The sequence below is a fragment of the Nothoprocta perdicaria genome, unplaced genomic scaffold (assembly GCF_003342845.1).
Source record: "Nothoprocta perdicaria isolate Ctin4 unplaced genomic scaffold, notPer1 scaffold_80, whole genome shotgun sequence".
NCBI classification, from domain to species: Eukaryota; Metazoa; Chordata; class Aves; order Tinamiformes; family Tinamidae; genus Nothoprocta; species Nothoprocta perdicaria.
Window position 1 is genome coordinate 2,952,201 of NW_020456088.1, and position 22,172 is coordinate 2,974,372.

The 22,172-nt window shown below is 39.1% G+C and overlaps 1 protein-coding gene across 2 annotated transcripts in view; it reads right to left on the reverse strand.

The window, feature by feature from the left end:
* Window positions 1–306: 306 nt before the first annotated feature.
* CRHR2 (corticotropin releasing hormone receptor 2) overlaps window positions 307–22,172 on the reverse strand; it is a 94,152-nt gene continuing 72,286 nt past the window's right edge. For both annotated transcript variants that reach the window (XM_026051925.1, XM_026051926.1), the window contains 4 exons: window positions 14,527–14,612; window positions 12,087–12,222; window positions 10,363–10,404; window positions 307–1,305 (listed from right to left, as the gene is read on the reverse strand). In XM_026051925.1, coding sequence (XP_025907710.1) covers window positions 1,165–1,305; window positions 10,363–10,404; window positions 12,087–12,222; window positions 14,527–14,612 — 405 coding nt within the window. In that variant the 3' untranslated portion in view covers window positions 307–1,164. The remainder of the gene's footprint in view (window positions 1,306–10,362; window positions 10,405–12,086; window positions 12,223–14,526; window positions 14,613–22,172) is intronic.

Below are 22,172 nucleotides of genomic sequence, written 5' to 3' on the forward strand. Positions count from 1 at the left end.
TTTTGTCTTGTGTTTGTTCTTCTCATCCACTCTTTACCAAAAAAGTTTTCTTTCCTTGAGCTTGAATACAAAAAGATTTTCAAAGCTACTGGTATCCAAGTCTTTTCTTCCTTTCCAGAGTAAAAAAAATTCAATGCCTAATTTTATTGAAACCAACCCAGAGTAGTGTTTATTATTGAAAATATACAGTATTTCTGAACATTACATAAAAAGCCTAGTAAATACATCTGCTGTAATTCAAAATGCTGAATAGATAATCTCTGTGCAGCACATAGCACTATCATCATAATGCAAACACCTTCTTTCTTGTTATTGTTCTGTTTACAGTGCTTCCCTTTTATAATTTTTAAACACAGAAAACATGTTCTGCTGTCCGTCTCCACCTCAATCCTTGTAGGTGAAATCAAACAAAAACTTTACAAAGGTTACTTACATTTTGTCAAACATAGGAATAAAAGGAATATAGGTATTTTATGGAGCTGTTTAGAGATATTGCAGACTTTATTAAAACTTTATTCATGAACAGGGCATGGGCTCTTGCAAGGCAAAGTGCTGTTTTTCACACAGTCCAGTGATGCCCTGCTCAACTCCCAGTCTAACAAAAGGATAAATGGGCAAGGTAAATAAATTTGGATTTCCCACACTATCTCTCAGATCATCTTTTTCTTGCTGCCACATGTTCTCAAATGCCAGTTCTGCAAAGAATAAACTTTTACAAAGAATCCAGAAGACAGACTATTTACACACCTAACTGTCAAAATCATTAGGAGCCAATGTACAGGATGAGATGGACAGTATGATAAAAATAGTTTTTGTTCACCACAATACATGAAGGAAAAAGGAAAAAAAAAAAGAGAAAAAAATCGATTGTTCCTGGCACTGTGCTGTTTCAGATTTTGTACTGTGAACTTCCACAAGATACAATCAGTGCTGAATCTCTTTCTTCTTTGAATCTGCTCCCACACCATCCATTCCAGGAGGTTTTTGCCTGGTTGCCTCAAAGCAGCATCATGAGTGTGGGGAATGAGAGTCTACAAAAATATGATGGGCATCCCATTGCAGAAGAGCACAGTGCAGAAGAAAGAACGAAGAAAAGGGTTTGGGGAGAGTGAAGAAAGAAGAACCCTGAAGGCCACCGGGTGGTGCATGTATGCGTGGGGCATATCACACGGCTGCTGTCTGTTTGATGCTATGGAAGCTGATTCGTGTGGGAGATGTGGGGATAGACATGGCACGTGCCACACGGACTCGGAGGGAGTGGTGATCTTGCCAACGGTGCCATCTTTTCCTGGCAGCAGAACGAACCTGGTGAAAGAAAAAGGAAAGGATTTAAATATCTAGATTATTCAGAGGATGACCTTTCAAGGGACACTAGACCACATGTAAACAAATGATGACAAGCGCAAGCCACTGATAGACTTGGGGCTTGATTCAACTGCCCAAGCAGGGGCACCCAGTCCTATTGATATTCTTTTGGGCACTGCACGCTGCGAGAAGCATAGGCTTCCCATATATCTCCCAAATATCTGTGTCATATCTGCCCAGCTTCATGTAGATGTCCTAAATTCCCCAGCTTATTTCCAAAGGCAATAATCACCTTAGCTTCGGCATTCAAGCCCTCAAGGGGCATCTGCTTGATGGATTTCTTAGATAGACCTTTCTTAGGTGGTGGAATTGTTCACACTTCCCATTTTAAGGAAGAGAATAATCATAAATCATCTAACTAAACATTGGTATCTACAATGCAGGAAAACACACCTGAGCTTATTTCTGTAGGCTGCCTATATAGACAATGGAGAGTGGTTCTGCACAGTCAATGTAAAGTCATCCCCAACAGAAGCATAAAACAGATAGACAGTAAATAAAAGTGTCTATTTTATTGCATGGACTAAAGAAGAAGTCCAGGCTCAAATATATATGTAAACAGTGTAGAGAAAAGCAGAGGATGGGAACCTACCCTCACACACAGTGGGAGGGAAAGCTAATGGATACTCTTAAAGCAGACTGTAACCTCTTCCTGCCAAACCACTAGCAGAGAAGACTCAGAATAATAATCTGGAATGAAATTTAACAGCTTTTAGATCAGTTTCTGAGTATACCTGGTGACCTCAAATGACTGGAGACTTGAGAATTATTTATACCTTTTACCTGAACAGCAAGGTAAGTAGACAAAATGAGATTAAATGAATTTTGACCCAGCTTCTTGGACAGTCAATCACTAAATATAATCATGACACTTGAGAGGGATACTGACATTCAACTTTCAACATGAAATCCAGTAAAATTTAAAAAAGTGTATTTTAATATTCCAGCCTCTATACTAAATCAGAGACTCCTAAAAAAGATACCTTTGAGAAGGTGGTGTCATGAATAATACAATGTAGACATTACCTTTAAACTAGTGACCCATATTTCTTTTTATAACTAACAAAGAACCAGATAATTCAGTCAAAAGGTATGACTCATTTTCTCCTAAAGCCGATGTCCAAAACAGGCCAGATTCTGTGGTCTGATGAAGAATATAACTAACCAAGCTTTAGATGTCTGGATTATAAATTTAGATAAATTTAGGCGACATTGATACCCTGAATATTTTTCAGTCCTTAATGCAATTATGTTCATTGCAGGGGAAGGGACTGTTCTCCCCATTTTACCAACTGCATGCTGAAGCTTGGATATTAACAGCAGTGATGTTGTAGTAGAGTAGATCTCAACATGGATCAGCTGCCATGGCAACTGTAGAGGCCTGGGATGAGCTTGCATAGCCTGTGCAAAACCCATGCTGACACAGCTTCTCAGCTATCAGCACCTGAGTAAGGCACAACAAAGCCATCGTGGGTGTATCACCACTAGGACTTCAGGGAAGAGAGGATTGAAATAGCTCTCCACGACTACACAGCCACTAGCTTTCTTTTAAAGCCTGTACTTTGCCTTTGGGTGCAGAGTGAAGCATGCTCAAAACACAAGGAGCACAGACTTGAGGAACCAAGGAACCTGAGGAACCAATACCAGCCTCAGACCAGCTCTAACACACTGCATACACAGTGCTGCTCAAACACATTGTGTTGATGAGCTCAAGTAGAAAAGATATTTCCAACGCAGGCCCCATATTGTTAGTACTCAGTGTCTTAGATTAGCAGGAATGATGGCCTGGTGACAGTTTATAAGGAGGGCATGGGTAGGAGAGGTCTAGACTCCATCTCTCAGATTGTTTTTCTCCTCCCATGTCTTGGTGGGCCTTCAGGGTCTTAGACAGTCCCAGAGTCTGCAATGCTACTTAGAAACTCTGCAGTACTATGGTCTTATAGTCTTATAGCCCTCTCCTATCAGCTCTTAACAGTTTTGCCCATGAAAGATTCCCTATTTTAAACCTGTGAGTCTTAGAAAATAGTTTTGACACCTTCTTGGGCACTTTACTGGGAGAATACTGCAGCTCTCTTGAGCACTGAGGTGCCCTGGATCATGCTGCTGGACCTGAGACAGGCTACTTAAGTACTCTGACACTTAAGGCAGGTAGATGCAGAGGCAATGTGAGCCTAGCTAAGTGTCTGTCACCCTAAGGTGAATAAATAGCAGGAAAAGTGTTAGAGGGATATGCAATTTGTTGAAATTGCCCCAGGAAGAACATGGGATTTGCTTTGTAGATAGATATTGCCTCTAAAATGCTCATTTCTCTCCAAATGTGACAAAATAATTTTTTTTTTTTTTTTTTTTTTTTTTTTTTTTTTAATATTCCTGCTTGAGTCTAATTCTGCCTTGCACATTAAGTCTGTGACCCACTTAGGTCCAACAAAGACCTGAACTTCGTCACTGATTCAAGCACAGATAAAAAATCTCTCTACACAGTACAACCTTGCTAATATTAATAGCAGGCTGAGAGTCCTATGAATCCAGGTATCCAAGGTACTCCTGAAACAGTATTTTGCTGGGTCAGTGAAAAGGAGAGTCACTTCCGGGCCTTTTTGTGTTTCTTAGTAACTTGTGTGAACAGATACTTACTCAGCCAGTGAAGCCAGACTAGATTTATCATTTGAGCTTCAAACCAATCAAGTCAAAAAGATTCACCTGGAGATAAAGATGTGAGTCTAAACAAGCAGTTGTCTGAATGGCTTTATGATATTGTTTGGTTATGAATTTTGAGAAAGGATAAAAAATAGTAGCAAAAGTGCTGTCTTCTTGCATAGCCAGAACCATTTCTAGTGGGTTGGGCACATGGACTCTGAACTTACAAGATGAAATACATTTCTTAACGATAGAGTGAGTCACTGTAATTAGGAAGTGGCCAGAGAGCAAGCAGAGTAGGTTATGCTCAAATTTGTCTCCTACAACTCAACTCAGAGACAAAAAGCTAGCTTAAGTTCAGATTAGAAAAGAAAAACAACTGGCTGCTATAATAACATGTTGAAAAAAAAAAAACAAAAACCACACACCAAAGAAGCTGTTATGCACAGAAAGTAATAAAAAAAAAAAACAGATAAAGCAAAATAGCAACTTAGAATCTGGCTGTTAATCTCCCTAAGAGCAACTATGCCTATCCATTAAGCATTTGTAGAGTCAATACCATGTTCTAGAGTTCGAATCAACACATCTGTGACTCAAAATTAATAGCACTTGCCTTTAATAGCTCCAAGTTTCATGCAGAATCATAACCACTATTACAAGTGGTTAAAGCTTAATAAGCAGTCTCATGAATACAAATTATCAGCTTGATCTCTATATAACTTCAGTTGCTTGAAAAGACAAAGTGATGCTGAACAGACAAATTAGTTCTGTGTTGGCCTTTGGTCTGCCTTTTTTTCCTGCTGTTACTCTCTTTAAATCCCTTTTTTACATCTCTGCATTCTGCTGACTTCAAATAATCACAGTTCCTGAATATGTGGTCAGATTTACCAAATATTAGGCCTGCAGACCGTGGCCATTTTTTTCACAAGGCATGTTTTCTGACAGTCGAGAGAAAGAATTCAGGTTGTGGGGTAGATAGGTAGAAATCATAGGGTGATTGTTTCTCTTTCCTAATTGGGTTACCTAAGCAAAGAGACCTAGGAGTTCTCAAAATTTCACATAGTACAGATCACATCTAGTCAGAAAGAAAGTTTTTGCTCCATGAGAATATTTCTCAGTGATGAATTCAGCAAATTTCACCTACGTTTTGTTCTAAGCTTTGGATCTCTTTGGTAATCTTAGATAACTTTGGACTTTAAACATCTTTGGTTATGTATGGTGTTGCAAATTATATCAAAGTTGGTGAAGATTCATTCACTTTCACTGTGGATGAGGAAGAGGTACTTTCGGTAATGTCCAGATTAGCAAAAGGGAAAGGATATGCAAGTCTTTCTTAATTTCCTAAATACAGAGTTCACTGGAGTGATTGATCTGCAGATTTGTAGGAGAGGAACTAGTAAACTCTTGGTTGTTTCTAAAATACTTGGAGAAATGTCAGTATGTTTTTATGCATTTTTCTATACACTTATTGAATATACCTGTGTTCTACAACCATCTTTCACCCTATTTGTATGGCTTTACAAGGTTCCCAGTAAAGCCAAATCCTCAAGCCCCATGTTACTGTTAGACAAAAGAACCAGTCCACCATCTCTGTACACGCATTACTGGTCTTAACCTTCTTAGCATTGGGAGAGGAAGTAGAGCCCAAAAGAATTATGGCAATGTATTCTGTAATCTTAGGAGAATATAGCTTACATAGACCATTTTTTCCCCCAAATAGCCTACATTACAGTAGTATTTTATGTACTGTTAAGATTATTTTATGCTGTAAAAACTTCCATTTCACTGCTCTGCAATACATTCATTCTTTGGGAATCAGAGTTTCTGGCAGCAATTTCACATATCGCTGCAATGGGTGGATAGTTCTACAGTACCTGTCAGACTAGAAAGTTGCAGTCACATCAATGAAGGTGACTTTCTACAAGGACACACCTGGTTGTGGAAAAAACATATATAGAAGAGAGTGCAGCCCTGGAATGAACTGTTGCTTGCTGGTCCCAAAGGGAAGGTTTGGTTCCTTGAGTTGGCTTTACACAGATCCTGAGGGGCATTCAGGAGCAGTACTTTTACACCGACATCATTGGGCCACTTTGATCAGAAAGCAATCATTATGGAAGATTAAGCTTTAGCCTTCTAGTCCACCCCCATATTCATATTTATGCAGTGATTTGGAGGAACGCTTAATGCATGTCCTTTGGGTTCAGAATGAATAATGTGAAGTCTGCTTAGATTGATGGGCAGGTGGATGACTAACCATTTAGGTGATGATTCATACTTGGCAATTATAATGAATAACCTCCCAAGAAGATCAGATCAAAATAAGCTACTTTGAGCTTAATAGATTTTGAGAGACAGATGGTGCCTGGGTAAAGGGTCAATACAAAAAATTAAACATATTTATCCTTGCCTTGCACCTTGTTATGAGAATAGTTTATTGTGCCATCCAATGAAGTAACCTTTCTACTCCTCACTGGCTATGGTTCTTCTCTAAGTCAGCTAATTGATTTACATCTTAAATGCTAATTCATAGCTCATTTTTGATACAGACCAGATAATAGTGGAACATGAGGTCTGATCGAGTTGAGATTTCATGCTTTGCAGAATAATTTCAGACAAGGCCCTTGCTGGTTAAGTATCCCTCTGAGACATACTTGGAAATGAAGGGCAGCCACCTTTATATGCACATATGTTTCATGGAATTATAGAAAAATTAAGGTTGGAAAAGGCCTCAGAAGGCATCTAGTCCAAACCTCTTATCAAAGTAAGTGTACCTTAAAAATTATATACAATTGTGAAATTATGTCAGGGCCTTATCCAGATGTTTTGAATATGTCTAAGAAAGTGAGTGGTTAAGGAATCTAGCTTTACACATCTCTTTGGACCTCTTAATTACAATGCTCAACCTTTTCATATCTCATATCTGGAGTTCAGTTCTCCTTACCTACTGTCACAGGAACTAGACCTCACTTACATCTTTTCTTTCATATGGTTTATAAGACGCAAGCGCAGTTGTAATTGTCCTTGAAAAATGCTAAGTGAAAGTGTGCACAAACACAGAAAAGTCCTTATGAACGGTCAGTAAGAAAGGTCAATGCCTTTGGTCAATTATGAGTGTAAAAAATCTCATTCATCAGTTGTTCTAGAGGCTCCTGTTCTATATGCTGCACAAAACATTTTACCAATAATTGAAATATAATAGAACCAGAAGGTCAAGGAAAGAGCTGGTTGAGCAAACAAGAAACAGTACAGATAAAAATAAAGAGAGAAAGGAAAAAGTAAGTTAGTAGGGGTGAATAGAATAAAATAAGTTAATAGAGAGGAATCAAGACTGATAAATGGCTTCTCATGACACCAGCTGGACTCATAAGCCTTCTGAAGGACCTCATATTCACATATGAGACATTGTGGCATGCCATAATTTGCATGCAATCCTATTCAAGTAACTGAAGGCCAAATGATTTTTTTTGCTTTGTTTAACAATGTCAGCGATAAGAGCACAAATGAAGAGAGAATACAGATGAACCCTGGAAGTGTCAAGAAGACATGATATGTGTCAGTCTGGCAAAAATGGAGATTTTGGTGACTTGTGGTATGAACCACATCCTTGGTGCCTTTAGTGGCAGTGTAGTCTGTGCAGTACATTTATTCCACAAGGAGAAAGCATACAACGTTACTGCAAGTTCTTAATACAAGTAATGTGAATCTGTTGTTCAGATCAAGAGTGTGATCTGAGCAACATAACCTGTGAGGAATGCTTTATGAGCATGTGATGATCTGCTGAGAATAGGCACTGTTAGTAACGAGAACTTTTCTAACTGTATACTGTTACAAACTTCACAATTCTGGACAATGTAATCACAAACTCAGAAGGCTCTAAGAATAGTTATTTATACTTCATTGAATTTTCTACTTGTTTCTAGGTTATGGAGAGCTGAAGCTGGAACAGGATTGAAATCTCATCATTTTAAATCTTTATGATACTTTAAAGACATTTCCTCTGTACTTTAAGATGAGTCCGAAGTCCTTCTATGGTCTTGAAGGAGAAAACTTTGTAATATTTGCAGCACTCACCCTTGTCATAAATCTCAAAGAAGTAGGTATTGCAATTATCTAACCAAGCAAGAGAAAGCTTTATATTAGATATAACCATATGGATATTGTAGGAATTTAGCTCACCGATTTAGGTGTATATCAGTGTGCACAAATGAGATCAGCCTCTAGGCAAGCATTATAGACACTAAAGAGCTAGGTCATACTGTCAGTGAAGTCTAGCATTGCTCAGATGAAAAAATACTGATGGCTATTGTAGGAGAAGTTGATGAGAAAGAGATTGTATTAACTGTACTGACTAGAGGCTTGAATTATTGAATTATCTTGAGAGCTAGTACTATGTGGGAAGCCCCCTGTGTCCCACTTGGCTTCCCACTATGTCTCCAGAAGGTTTGCATCTTCTACAGGTGCTGTGCCATATCTGCTTCAGATACTATATGGCCGCTCAAGTGGCACTAGAGATCTATATGCAGGCAGTTGAATAAAGATATATATCTCCACTGACTATAATAGAATTCAGACACCAGATTACTTCCAGGAATTGGAAAGCCTAAGCCTCAAAAGTCAAGCTGGACATCTTAACATTGAGCTGATTCCCACAGAACTACCTATCTAAACTCTAACAGTAGTATGACATAGCTATAAAAATCACAGTTAAGGAAATCATATTCCAGATTTGCTATTAGACTGGGTTATCAAGGCAAAGAAGAAATACATGAAGTGAACCATTCTGACCTTCTACTAGACTAATGATGTTTGCAGTCGTCTAAGTTACAGCATATGGATTGATTTATGGTTCATTTATGACTGTGGAGAGGTTCAAATGGCTGTAGTGAAGAAGGAGACATTTCACCCACTTCAAGACAGCTGGAATAATCCCACAACAGCTCGAAGAATGAACTAAGATGAACTGCCTACTGGCCCTTGCCTAGGTCCACAAAATGAAACTTACCAGGGTAATGTAAAGTCCTGATTGCCTGCAAAGTTGATGGCACTAAGTTCCACTCCCAGCTATTCACTGTGTCACTGGTGAAAATAAACCAAACCACACTAACCTTACTGCCTCCATGGAAGGTTTTCATTCTGCATTAACAATGTAAACCAGGGAAATATTACAACCCCTGCTGAAGGGACATATGAAGCTTCTTGTGCCTTTAACCCCATCAGGAGAGGATACAGCACAGAGCCACACAAAACAGATATGTGTGTTGAAAAAGATCACAAAGGAGCTTAGATATATGGCAAGTTTTTGAGCTAAACATTAAACCACAGTTAAGGGTTCTGTATATTTCAGGGAAAATTTGACCTTCCTATATATTGAGGCAAATGTAGTGGTCAGAATTCAGTGAAAGATTAGAAAGACAACTAAAAATACTACCAGTCTCTAAAAATAGCAGGTGCCTTGTTGAGAAAGCAGCATTCATTCTTTTTTGCATCACTCCAAAGCTGATGGAGAAGGAGGAATAAGAAGACAAGCCAGAAAAATACTGGCACTTCAGTGGCTGAGGTATAGAAAATGTTACAGAGCAGCTGGGTGAGAGGACATGCTATTCTTTCTCATAATATCACACAGGGATTCCACAATGAAATTAAATAGCAGCACGTGCGAAATATACTTATACAGCAGGAATAATTATGAGATGGAATTCATTTCTGCAGCGGCCCAGAATTTAATTGGATAAAGATGACACACAATGCAATAAATGAGACACTGGCAGAAAAAGCAGGGGAAAAAGATATAAATCTCTCACACTTCAGGGTATTAAGTCAAACACTGAGAGGAATTAGTGAGGCATTGCTTGCATGAGTATCAGTCCCCAAAATTAACACAGAAGAACAGCACCAACCCTGTCCCCCATTCTTCTTTAAATCTCATTCAGAGATAGATATCCACACAGAAAAAGGACTTAACTTAGCAGGGCAATCCTATTACAAAAATAGGTCATCTACAGCATATCCTTAACAAGTCTAAAAGTAATGCACATATATACCCAGAAATTGTATTTGGAATTAATGAGAAACTTCAAAGAAGTCGGATAATGTAGAATAAATTTTTATAATCCGAGGAGACTTCTCCTCTGCCTTGACTTCCCACGTGATAACTTGCTTTTGATAAAGCTTTGTGAAAAAAGGTCACCCACAAAGTGGGTTGGGAAATTGAGAAGCACATTAAGGGAAATTTCTTCAAGAGTACCATACTGATGTGACTATGACCTTGTGCAGATACATCTCATTTCCCTGAAATCAGTCAGTCAGGTAGGATCCACCTCCCAAGAATTAATTACATTGACGGCAGAGGATACAACTTACCTCACCATTCAAGAAGCAGTAAAATACTGACACAAAGAAACCCTGGAAACAATAGAAAACAGTCAATTATTAGGTAAGTATTTTAACATGCTGAACTGGGGATTGAGCTTTATCCTGAGATCATCCTGAGCATACCTATGCTCTTGTTGAGATCATCCACTTACAGATGGATCAAATTTCTACCCTACTCTTTAATCAGCAAATACAAGGTGGAACAAGGTGAATTGCAGTTCACAGATAAGGCTTGAAAGCAGAATCTAGATGGCAATGCATCTAGATTAAAGGGGCAACTGCACCAAAATATATCTAGAGATCCCAGCTGCCTTCTCAAAATGTCACAGGCTTCTCACATATCTTGTATCATGCCTACCAGCTCTATGTGGTTGGATATCAAGGATACCACAAAGGGGTTTCAAATGGTCTTAGATGGTTGTGTGTGGGAAAATATTTCAAATCAGGTTGTTTATATTCAGCTGAGCTGAAATGCACTCTAGGATCTATTGACGGTAATGACTAGACCTCTTTAATGACTGCCAAGACTGCAATGACTATAATTGAAGTTCAGAGGATGACATGATGACACTTGAAGTTTTAAATCTGTTAGTACAGTCCCATTCTTTTTGCTTTCAGCAATGACTGTAATGATATTCTCAGAGGGAATCCCAAGCTATACTTCTTACGTACATCTTCATATCACTAACAATAAAAATAAACAGGAAACATTAAGCTTCAGGAGATATATCAAATTAAAAATGTGGATAAGTTCATAGGTAAGGGTTAAAGTCCTACTCTTCATGGATTTAAAGGATCATCATTATTTTGGGATTTTGTGCTTCTGGTGTGATGTTTTGGGTTTCAAAGTAAAAATAGTAATCTAGAGCTCAAAACCTTTGAAACCTGCAGTCATAGATTTGGTTTGAGAGTGTGTATGTGCTCTGTCTTTGTATCCATATCCTGAACACAAGAGCATCTATTCCTGCAGAAGTAACATACTAATGTCAAACACAGTCATACCCTGTTCCAGAGTGTCTCAAGGCCGAGGCAAAGCCACAGGACACATCTAAGCAGAAGTATGTGGCTAAACTTAGTAAGTTCTGTCTGGCTTTGCACTAAGTTCAGAGAGCTGGGGCAATTACTCACCTTCCACTGCCTTACACAATCTGGCAAAACTCCCATTAAATTGAAGTAAAGGAGGGGATGGGATACAAATCCTCACACAGTTGTCATGTATATAATACATGCTGAATGTATGCACCACTGCAGGAGAACTAGCATGAGATTGGAGGTAATATAGCTCATGTCTATGCGACACAAGCAAGCTTAACAGAGAAGAGTTGTTTTCCTTTGCTTTAGCAACTTCTCATCTAAATTTCACCTCCCTCTGTATTTTCTAAAGAGATACAGGTACCTTGAGAGTTTGATTCATCCTCCTCTCACAGTCAATTTAGAATGGGATGAATCATCATCTTTCTCATTAGAGGGAACCTAGGTGAACAGCTTCATCTGAAGACTTAACATATAAACTGATGTTAAAGGTGATGAATCCCTCTGATATGCATCTGAGAGGAGAGCTGCATGCATCTATTGAGTAAGTATGAACTACAAAGATGAATTCTTTTTAACTGTTACTTCTGTCATGGACTTCATTGCTAAAAGCTTCACAATTAAAGAACAGAGGATCCTCCTAGCAGCAGTTAATATCAGCTATAAACTTAGTCTCTTACCTGAAAAGATTGCAGGAAGGAATTGAAATAGATGAAGACAATCTGTGAAATGTCATCTTCACCAGGATTGACGAAGAAGAGCATATAGGTGATGCCTAGCAGAGGAAGAAGGACTAATGTTGCCTTGACTGCCTTCCTGTGAGGAGGAAAGAGAAAATACCAATGAACACAAGATTGAACAACAGTGTTATCTGAATTGCTGCAAAAAGATCCAATCCAAATAAATACCTCCTTTTGTGGAAAGAGAACAGGACTCTGAGAGCAATTCAAAAATTAAATATCTATATTACCTGAAGGGGGAATTTGAGTGCCTCCATAACACAGGTCAGCACCTGCATATGTTGAACATGAGTAAGCAAGAAGAGAACAGAAGGATGTCTTAAGACATGTCTGTTTAGGGCTGTCCAGCATGTACAGTCACGGGAGGAAAGAGGCATTTTCAGAAAAAAATATATATATATGTGTCCACTTCTGTCCCAATCAAGTGACTAGAGTTAGGCAATATTAGTACTACCTGTGTGTATCTATCTCCATCTCTTAGGATGGATATACACGCAGGTATACAGATACAGATATACAGATACAAAAAAATGCATTTTGCTAGTACATTCTCTGCAGACAGCAGTGAAGGCCTGTTTTTGCAGAATGGCCTAATATTATGAGCATTTACTGAGGGGAACATCCAAATTTCAGATCCTCTCAGTCTGCCTATATATTAACCATCTAAAAGCTCATGACCATCTTATTCTACAATCCAGGATGAAAGCTCCTTCCATCCTTCCAGGTCAGGCTTGGGCCTCAAGCACTGAAGGATACAAGTTTCCCAGAACTAGGGGAGGAATAAGTAAGAGGGAAGCTGATCACATGGCTGAAAAGGTGGACAGAGTGTAGCAGGAGGAACAGGGAAAGAATGACAGCCTCCAATTTGTTTTTAAAAGTAATAGGTGAATTTGGTAGCAACAGTTTCTAATCAATACCTGACTGCTTGAAGAAAGGTGTTTTGGGAGGGCTTCTACCTTAGATTCTGACTGTTTCAGTCCAAACCATGATCTCTAGCAGTCAAATGGAAACTTTTTTATCTCGTTGCCTTTCTCTCTTTGTCCTCCAGACTGTGTCTGTCCTACCACCAATACTTGCTTCAGGCTGAAGCCTTAAGGTAGGAAAGCATGGAGCACAAAGACATAGTGTCATATTAGACTGATAGTCTTAAATACCTGCCACATCATTTAATATTTGCTTAACAAAGCTTTGGAGTAGCCAGATTTAGAGCAACAAGGCTTGCTCCAGGCTTGCTTGGAATTGAAAGGGTTTCTATTTAGAAAAGGGGAGAGAAGATCACCTCAGAGAGTTTGTAATAGAGATAAGATCATCGTTCGAGGATGAAGACAGTTACTTCAGATTGCCTCAGAATCTAATATGTCTAATGATCCCTCCCAACTGCAGTACAGAGAAAAATGCAATGAGTTTTGAATCCAGTTCTTTTTTAGTGCTAGTTCTTGTTTTGTCTCAAAAAGTTTGAGCATGAGAAAGGGACATTTTCTTCCTTAATTTCTTAATGGGCGAAAAATAATTAAACAAGATAATTAGAGAATTGCATTAACTTCACAATTGGCCCTAAACTCCATACAGGAGCAACAGAAAAAAGAAAACAGATAAAATAAAAACCCATTAATGCAGCAAAATTGTTTCCAAAGTGAAGACTGGGCTGATTTGAGGACAAGAGGATTCGGGCCTCAGCTTGGTACTCTTTGCATATTTGTAAATATTTTCTTTCCAAATGACTTAGAGGGTCACGGCTGTCTTACTCCACAAAATCCATGCTATTTCACAGAATGGGAGGACTTCTTTATCTGTAGAAGAGCCCAGACTGTGCTCTAAAGGCCCATCTTGCAAGATGCTGCAAGTAGGAAGAGTTGAAGGGGCACTCACTGTTTCCTGGTAGATCTCAAAGAATGTTCTTTCATTACTGTTTGGGACTGATCTGATGCCAGAAGGGGCCAGGTCACCTTACTTCTGCTCTAGTTTGAACATTCCTTTCTCTTCCTTTCTGTCACTGTAGAATTTACGAGGTTGCACCATCACCCAGCTCATGGTACTGATCTGCTTGAAATACCACCCCATTAAAATGTAATGATTCATTCAGTCAGTGCCCTGACACAAATCCAATGAGTGGCTACATTAATGCTGGTGCCAGCAAATGAGAGGGCAGAAACATCCTTCATTCCTACACCCTACACGTTAAAGCAACCATCAAACCCTACTGTAAACATAGAGGCTTGAACAGTAATCTGTGAACACAAAGTAAGGATATTGCTATAGATTACAGGCAGTGCTTTGATGGAGATCTTTGCTCTTGTTACCCAAAGATGGAAGAAGGATAAGACATGGAAGGCAGTTCTTTCCTGACATTACAAACAGCAAGTAGTATCAGCTAACTTACCTATATTGTATTGTTTCTGAAGTGGTCGAAGCTCTCAGTTTTGTCATTAAAATACGAACTATGTTAAATAGAAATACAAAATTTATCTGAAAAAAAAAAAGAGAAAAAGAGAGAAAAAAAAAGACAATAAGCCAAACAGTGAGCTAAAGGAAGAAACACACTTTAAAAGGCCACTTTTTGTAGTTCTGATTCAAGTGAAATCAAACCCTTAGTTTTACCATTGATGATAGAAAACTCAGAAGTTTACCAGAAATACCAGGTTAGGTAACAAATATACAACTGCAATTAATGAAAACTGCAGAGGAAATGTAGTATAAACCTAGTAGTTCCAGTTAGGAACTTTTGCTGAGTGCCATAAGGAACTTAAGGAGTGGGATTTGTTAGACTACATGTATCTGTCTCTCAGCTGGATTCTCGAGGCTCCCCATGTGGACTCTGTGGTAGCACTGTGCTGTGTTGTTATGGTGTGAAATCATCCTCCTATTCCACAAGGGGTTGTCATGGTTAGGTAAGGCTCCCATGATCAAGGACCCAATGTACAAAGATACTCTGAAGAGATCTCAGTGTCACACTGCACTTTTATAACCTGTGAAAGCTAATCAGCTTACTCTACAGGCAAATTTCAAACGGATCAGATGAATCTTTTTTAATCTATTAAGTTGGATTACTGTTATATGTTTTGAAATATCACTGCTCCAAATTGAGATTTGCTATAATTACTGTTGATGTAACATATGCTAATAAGTTTCTTATATAAGTTGCCTCTCAGTGAAAACAGGAACAAGAAAAAAAAACAGAAAAAAAAAAAAGAAAGAAAATTGTGATTTCTAGGCTCTGTTTATCAGAAAGGTTTGGCACCTTGGAACAATTTGGGTTGCTTTCAATGCAAAAAATAAAGTAGTTTGCAAAATACTGCTCTATCTCAAAATTGTCTATGATGCACACTGGGAAATGCAGAACTGTTTTCTCAGGACTGCTAACCTACATTTGTAAAAAGATGTTTATCTCACATGCACCTCTAGAGTGTCAGGCCTCCTGGCATTTTGCAGTCCATGAATGGAGCAATTCTGTGATCGACTTTCAGATTTTTATGAACATTGTGGCAGCACTGCCAATTTAAAGGTGGTTCCATAATCCTTTTTTTAATATTTTTTCCACATGCAGCCTATTTCAGTAATTATAGCATCTTAAGAACCATCACATTACTCCCTGGGGCAACTCATAGAATCATAGAATGCCCAAGGTTGGAAGGGACCTCAGAGGTCATCAAGTCCAACCCCCCTGCTCACGCAGGGTCACCTAGAGCACGTGGCACAGGGCTGCATCCAAGCGGGTTTTAAAGATCTCCAAAGAAGGAGACTCCACAACCTCCCTGGGCAGCCTGTTCCAGGGCTCTGTCACCCTCACTGTCAAAAAGTGTTTTCTCAAGTTCCTGTGGAACTTTTGGTGCCTCAGCTTGTGGCTGTTTCCTCTAGTCCTATTGCTGTCCACCACTGAAAAGAGGCCGGCCTCCTCCTCCTCACTGTCACCCTTGAGGTATTTATACACGCTGATCAGGTCCCCCCTCAGCCTCCTCTTCTCCAGGCTGAACAGGCCCAGCTCTCTCAGCCTTTGCTCATAGGGCAGATGTTCCAGGCCCCTGATCATCCTGGTAGCCCTGCGCTGGACTCTCTCCAGCAGCTCCACATCCCTCTTGTACTGGGGAGCCCAGAACTGGATGCGGTACTCCAGATGTGGCCTCACCAGGGCTGAGTAGAGGGGGATGATCACTTCCCTCGACCTGCTGGAGACGCTCTTCTTAATGCACCCCAGGATCCCGTTGGCCTTCTTGGCCACCAGGGCACACTGCTGCCTCATGGTCAACTTGTCGTCCACCATGACACCCAGGTCCCTCTCTGCRGGGCTGCTCTGCAGCAGGTCCACCCCTAATCTGTACTGGTGTCCAGGGTTATTCCTCCCCAAGTGCAGGACCCTGCACTTGCCCTTGTTGAACCTCATGAGGTTTCTCACCGCCCAGTCCTCCAGTCTGTCCAGGTCCCTCTGGATGGCAGCACAGCCCTCAGGGCTATCAGCTACTCCTCCCAGTTTGGTATCATCAACTGTAGCACTGTTTATAATAAATTATGCAGTAGGCACCTTCTAATGGACACTGAATGACTGGTAATCTAGGAAATCATATACCATAAAAGTTTTTGTGAGCTGCCAATATTCTGCTCTAACAGTTAGTGTGTGATCTTTTTGAAAGTACTTTCTTATCATAGCACGGCCCTGGGGAGTTTAAGTAACAAATAAAATAGCACAGTTTGTTGCTTTTTCTTGCAAGCAATTGTCTTTGCTATATTTAAGAAGAGCTCCAAATCAATTTATTCTCACTTTATTTAACGCAGACCTAAACAGCTTCAGATCACTGATTTGACTTAAATTCTTCTTATTGTTGTCTGCACAGTTCCTCATTAATAAGAAGAATGTTCATGCAGTTGCTGCTGAGGGGTGGATCAATGACGATGTCCTTCAAACATGGGAAGAAAAATTCTGCCTCTGAAAATGTACTACCAAATCACATAAGATCAGAGCCAGGTTTCACTTAAGTCTATCAAGGACAAAAAAAAGGCACGAGGCCAAAACTCGCAGTTTTCGCAATCATAATGGAAGATGCCAAATGGAATTATAGACTCTTACACAAGGTCAAGTTCCAAATATAAGTAGAACTAATCAAATGAGATTAACATTATGAACCTTATTGGAGATAGCATTTCAAGTTCCAGGAGTCCTAGTCTGATGTAACAGCAGGGAATAAGAAATTTAAATTGCTACAGGCTGCATCAGAAAAAATAGAGATTTTGATCTCTGAAATTAAATTGTTGAAATATCATTCATCAGTCCAGAAGGAGAATTGCTAGGTGTAAAGGTTGGAAATTACATCACTAGAACTGCTGTTATTCTATATAAATTATTTTTTTCTTTTTCTACCATCCTACCATTTCCCCATTCAAGAAATACTAAAAGAAAATGCTGATCCAATCTCCCTGGATTCTTAGGGAGGGTCTCAAGTTTACACAGAATCACAGAATATTCCAGGTTGGAAGGGACCTCTAGAGATCATCTAGTCCAACCTTCCCGCTCAAGCAGGCACACATAGAGCATGTGGCACAGGGTGACATCCAGGTGGGTTTGAAGACCTCCAGAGAAGGAGGCTCCACAACCTCCCTGGGCAGCCTGTTCCACTGCTCTGTCACCCTCACAGTAAAGAAGTTCCTCCTCACCTGGAGATGGAACTTGCTGTGTTTCAGCTTGTGGCCATTACCCTTTGTCCTATTGCTGGCCACCAATGAAAGTAGCTTGTCCCCTTCCTCCCTGCATTCTGCCTTCCTCAACTTATACATGTTAATCATATCCCCTCTCAGCCTTCTCTTCTCCAGAGAATTTTAAATCTGCTTCCAACTCTAGATCTAATATTTACTTACACAGTCAATGTTTAACAAATACCTTCAAAATCTCCCTCAAAGCACTGGTAGTTACCTAGGGACAAATGTTAGACTTGAGCTCCATTTATCTAACCATGTTGCATACCTTGATGTGTTTAAGAAAGAGCATGAAGACAAAACATTTAATGATACCTCCCAAATAGAGTCCTAGCTTTCAGCAATGGGCAACTCTGAGGATGTTTTGAGGCAACTCTGAGGATGTTTTGAGGGCTGTTTTGACATTAGAGGCTCATGTCTGCAACTTGACAGATTTTCTTTACTGAATGAGTCTAATCCATGAATCTGATTATCTCTTGGTTACCACCCATCATCACTGAGCTCAGTTCATGAGAAGGGGAGAGGAAAAACTTTAAAAGAAAATAGATATGCCTAGAAAACTAAAAGTAACCTGATTCAAGGGAAAGAGACTGTGGGGAAATCAACACTGTTTTGTCTGTCTTTCCCAGCAGAAAACAGAGTTCCATTTTTTGAAAGAACTTGTTACCAGGAACAGCGGGAGAAGATGGTTGAAATATACTGGAAAGGGACAGCTCCAGACATAATTTCTTAGAGGCAGAAATGATTGTCAAGTCAGGAGAGACCCATGGCCTTCTTTATGCATGAAGGCAAGTTAAAAATCACTTAGATCTCCTATTTTTTAAATCTACAATTAATTATGCATAGCTTTTTTAAGGCTTAAGTTTCCATTCTCTCATAGGACTCTTTTAAACATGTGTCACTGCACCGGCACTGCACATGACTGTGGTCTTTGGCTTGTTAGGTACAAAGCTCCTTTTACCAGTTCCTTCCCAGGAACTTCCCAGAGGAAGGAACTTTTCTACAGGAAAAAAAAAACCCAAACAAACAAAACAAAACACACACACACACACACAAAAAAACTTTTTCTCCTCAATTCTCAATTCTAGATTATCTACATAAAAGAAAGAAAGAAAGAAGTGACTTGTCTTTGCTGACAGTGATCCCATCATACATTGAGAATAGAACAGTAAAATAATTAAGAGCTGAGCTGAATTTGCCTCATCTCATTTTGGATTACTACCAGGCATCCCAGAATGCATTAATATTCAATGAAGAGAAATAGGCATTTTTCAACAGTGGTTCACTTTACTCACAAATTTATCAGTATTTCAAGGAAAAAAATAAGTGTTCATGCTTGATTCACTTGCCCATAGAATATCATCCAATGAGCAGTCTTAACATCTTATATGAGAGCTAGTTCTGAGCTGGTGTGTGCAGTTACAGTGTCTATACAGTTACAGCGACTACCAGAATGATTCTGATCTACACGCAAAGAAAATGAAGACTTTAGTATTTATTCCGCATACATTGCAGCACTTCAAAGGAAGAAAGATCTTACAACTGCAAAGGAAGTTTTCCTAGAAAAGAGCCTCTGGAAATTATCTAGCAAAATACACAATTACCTGTCAAGGACTTTTCTGTTATTGCTAGAGCTCTGTGTCAACAAATTAATTTCTCTCAGAACTGAAAGGCTCTGACAAAACCCACGCATCGGTTCCTTAAAGAGAGACTGATGAATGGGTGTTTAAAAGAAGTTACAATGATAGACAGTACATTCCTTTATAAATTTATTTATCTATAATCTGTTTCAATAAATGTATTCATTTTTCTTTATTCAACATATTTTCCACTTTGTAATGGACAGGAGAATTAAGAAACGTTAATTTGATACATATTGACGAGCAAATTAGTTTGAAGATTAGGTTTTGATTCCCTTAGTGTTATTTTTGATGTGCCAAGGATATCTTTATTGCTAAAAGGAGACCCACAAGTACAACCACTAAGCAGCTACAGCTGGGAAAGAAGTGGTTTCCATATATTGCTAGAACATTGAGGGTTTGTTTTTTCCTTCTCCCAAACTGAGATAAAAAGTCAGGGCTTTGTAAAAAATGGCTTTGTAAACTAATGATTCAAAAAGCATTTGGATCACTTGTTTTGGCAATGTTCAGTTTTAATCTGAACATTCAAACCCAGAAGTCCTTTCCAAACAAAAGTAACTTTCCCACAAAAGATTTCTGTCATATTTTTTTTTTTATCACAAAAATTGCTAAGTTCCATATGAGTTGAAATTCATCTCCCTAAGTGAGCTAATGACAAAAGAGGAAATTCTGACCCTGAAGGCTTCTTTGCGCTTATCCTTAAACTCAGGAGTTTAAACAGGAAGTCATTATGCTGTTCTTCTCCTCTTTTGAGAATTTAATGGGCAATTAGCAATTATTTTGCTCATTTCTGCTGTGCTTCATTGAAACTTGGTATTTCTATGCTTCTCAGAATGTTTGCTCCTCCTCTTCACTCCCAGGAAATCTAAATATTAATCTACTTAGACTTTGCATTTATATACAATGTGGCAAAGTCCAACTGAGGATTAAGTAACCTAAATTGGCATCAGAGAAGTCATATCAGCCAAAGCATTACATACTGTCATCTTGACCTCAAATGAGCAGTCTGCCCATTTCTTAACTCCTTTTTTAATTGTCCTGTCATACTGTCATGACATGATTATCAGGCAGGATCTTTTATTATAGAAGTTCCCCTTCCAAAGGTCAGAGACACCATAATGATTCTTTTTGGCATACAGAAAAGGGAATAATAAAATGTATTTAAGAAGAGTGAGATGTAATGCAGTGGAAGGTCAGGATCTGGGAGACCGTGGAAGAGTTTCCCTAGAGAAACAGCAAAGATCCAGCTCTTCAGATAAGTACAGCAGGACTACAGACATTCTGAGGAAATGGGCTGGATGAAATTGCATTCTGGTGAGTAGAAAGGGGGAGGTAGATGAACAGACACCTTTCTTAACAAGCATCTTTGTTACATGTCAACACATGGATCATCATTTTTGTCCACACTGCCCCCTAAACCCAAGACACAACCACAGTCCTAGCTGGGATCACACTAGTCCCTCCACTGGAGCCCTTACTTATGTTTGATCCACATCATCCTTTCCCATCTTATGACTTCCTCTGTGATCCTCTCACTAATGTGTCTGATCTCATCTCTCTTCTACGGGCAGGCATCTCTCTGATATGCCTTCCTGGTGTGTCTTGCATTCAAAAGTCTTTGTTAAAGCAACACAAAGCAGGTCAGTACCCAGTGAAGTCACCCACCATGGGGTCCTGGGCCACACTAGCCTCAGCAAGGCTTCTCTCTAATTATTTAACTATAACCTAGCAAGACAGAAGCACTGAATATTGCACCACCAGTAAAAGCAAATCGTATCAAAAACAATGGCACACAGACAATAATTGCCTACAGGGAGTGATCACCACCAACCAAATCATCACATCAGCACTTTAAAGATGACATGGCAGCCTAAAACATGGGCACATTGCTAGGAACGGCCCAGTTGGTAATTCCTATGGCGGGGTAGATGCAAGTAGCCATGTGTGGACATTAAGGGCTTCAAGAGAAAAATGAAGAGGCAGTCTTTCTCCAAACAGAAACCATTCATCATCTCCCATATGAAATTTCCTAACTGGAAAGGATGATGAATAGAGGGAGAAACTTCAAAGGATGGCCAATGAAAAATAATTTTAGAGAAAGATTTCTGTGTAACTGCTACTGGTCGTATGAGTTCCTTAGTGGCTATGAAACAAACAAAATTAGAAATGATTGTAAGAGACACAGGGAACTGCAGATCAAAGAGACAATGCAGGATCATATACGGGTGTTAGATTTTTTGTTTGAAAAGACTGTATGGAATCAAGAGCTACAGAACCTATGAAACAGGAAGAAAGTAATAACAATAAAGGCAGGAGGTAAATGGAGGTAAATTCTTGATGGACTCTGATAAAATTAGTTCCTATAACCCAGGAGTATCTGGCTATGACAGCATACTTGTAAGCCAGTGAAAATGATAGTAAATGACACGTAGGAATAACTCAGGGATGTCACAAGTCTGCAATGCATGAAATACAATCTTGTTAGTCATGAAAGAATAGGGAATAGTTAGAGAGAAATAAATTAGAAAAAAAATCAATAGCAAAACCAAATTAATTAGCAATCCAGTTGTTGAGAAAAAGCATAAACCAGTTAGATAGGAAGGAAAAAGGAAAATGAAAAAAAAAAAGATCAATAATAATAAAAATAGATGAAAAATTCTCTGTCTCAGAACAACAATGCAGGATTAGAAGCAGAAGTGGAAGA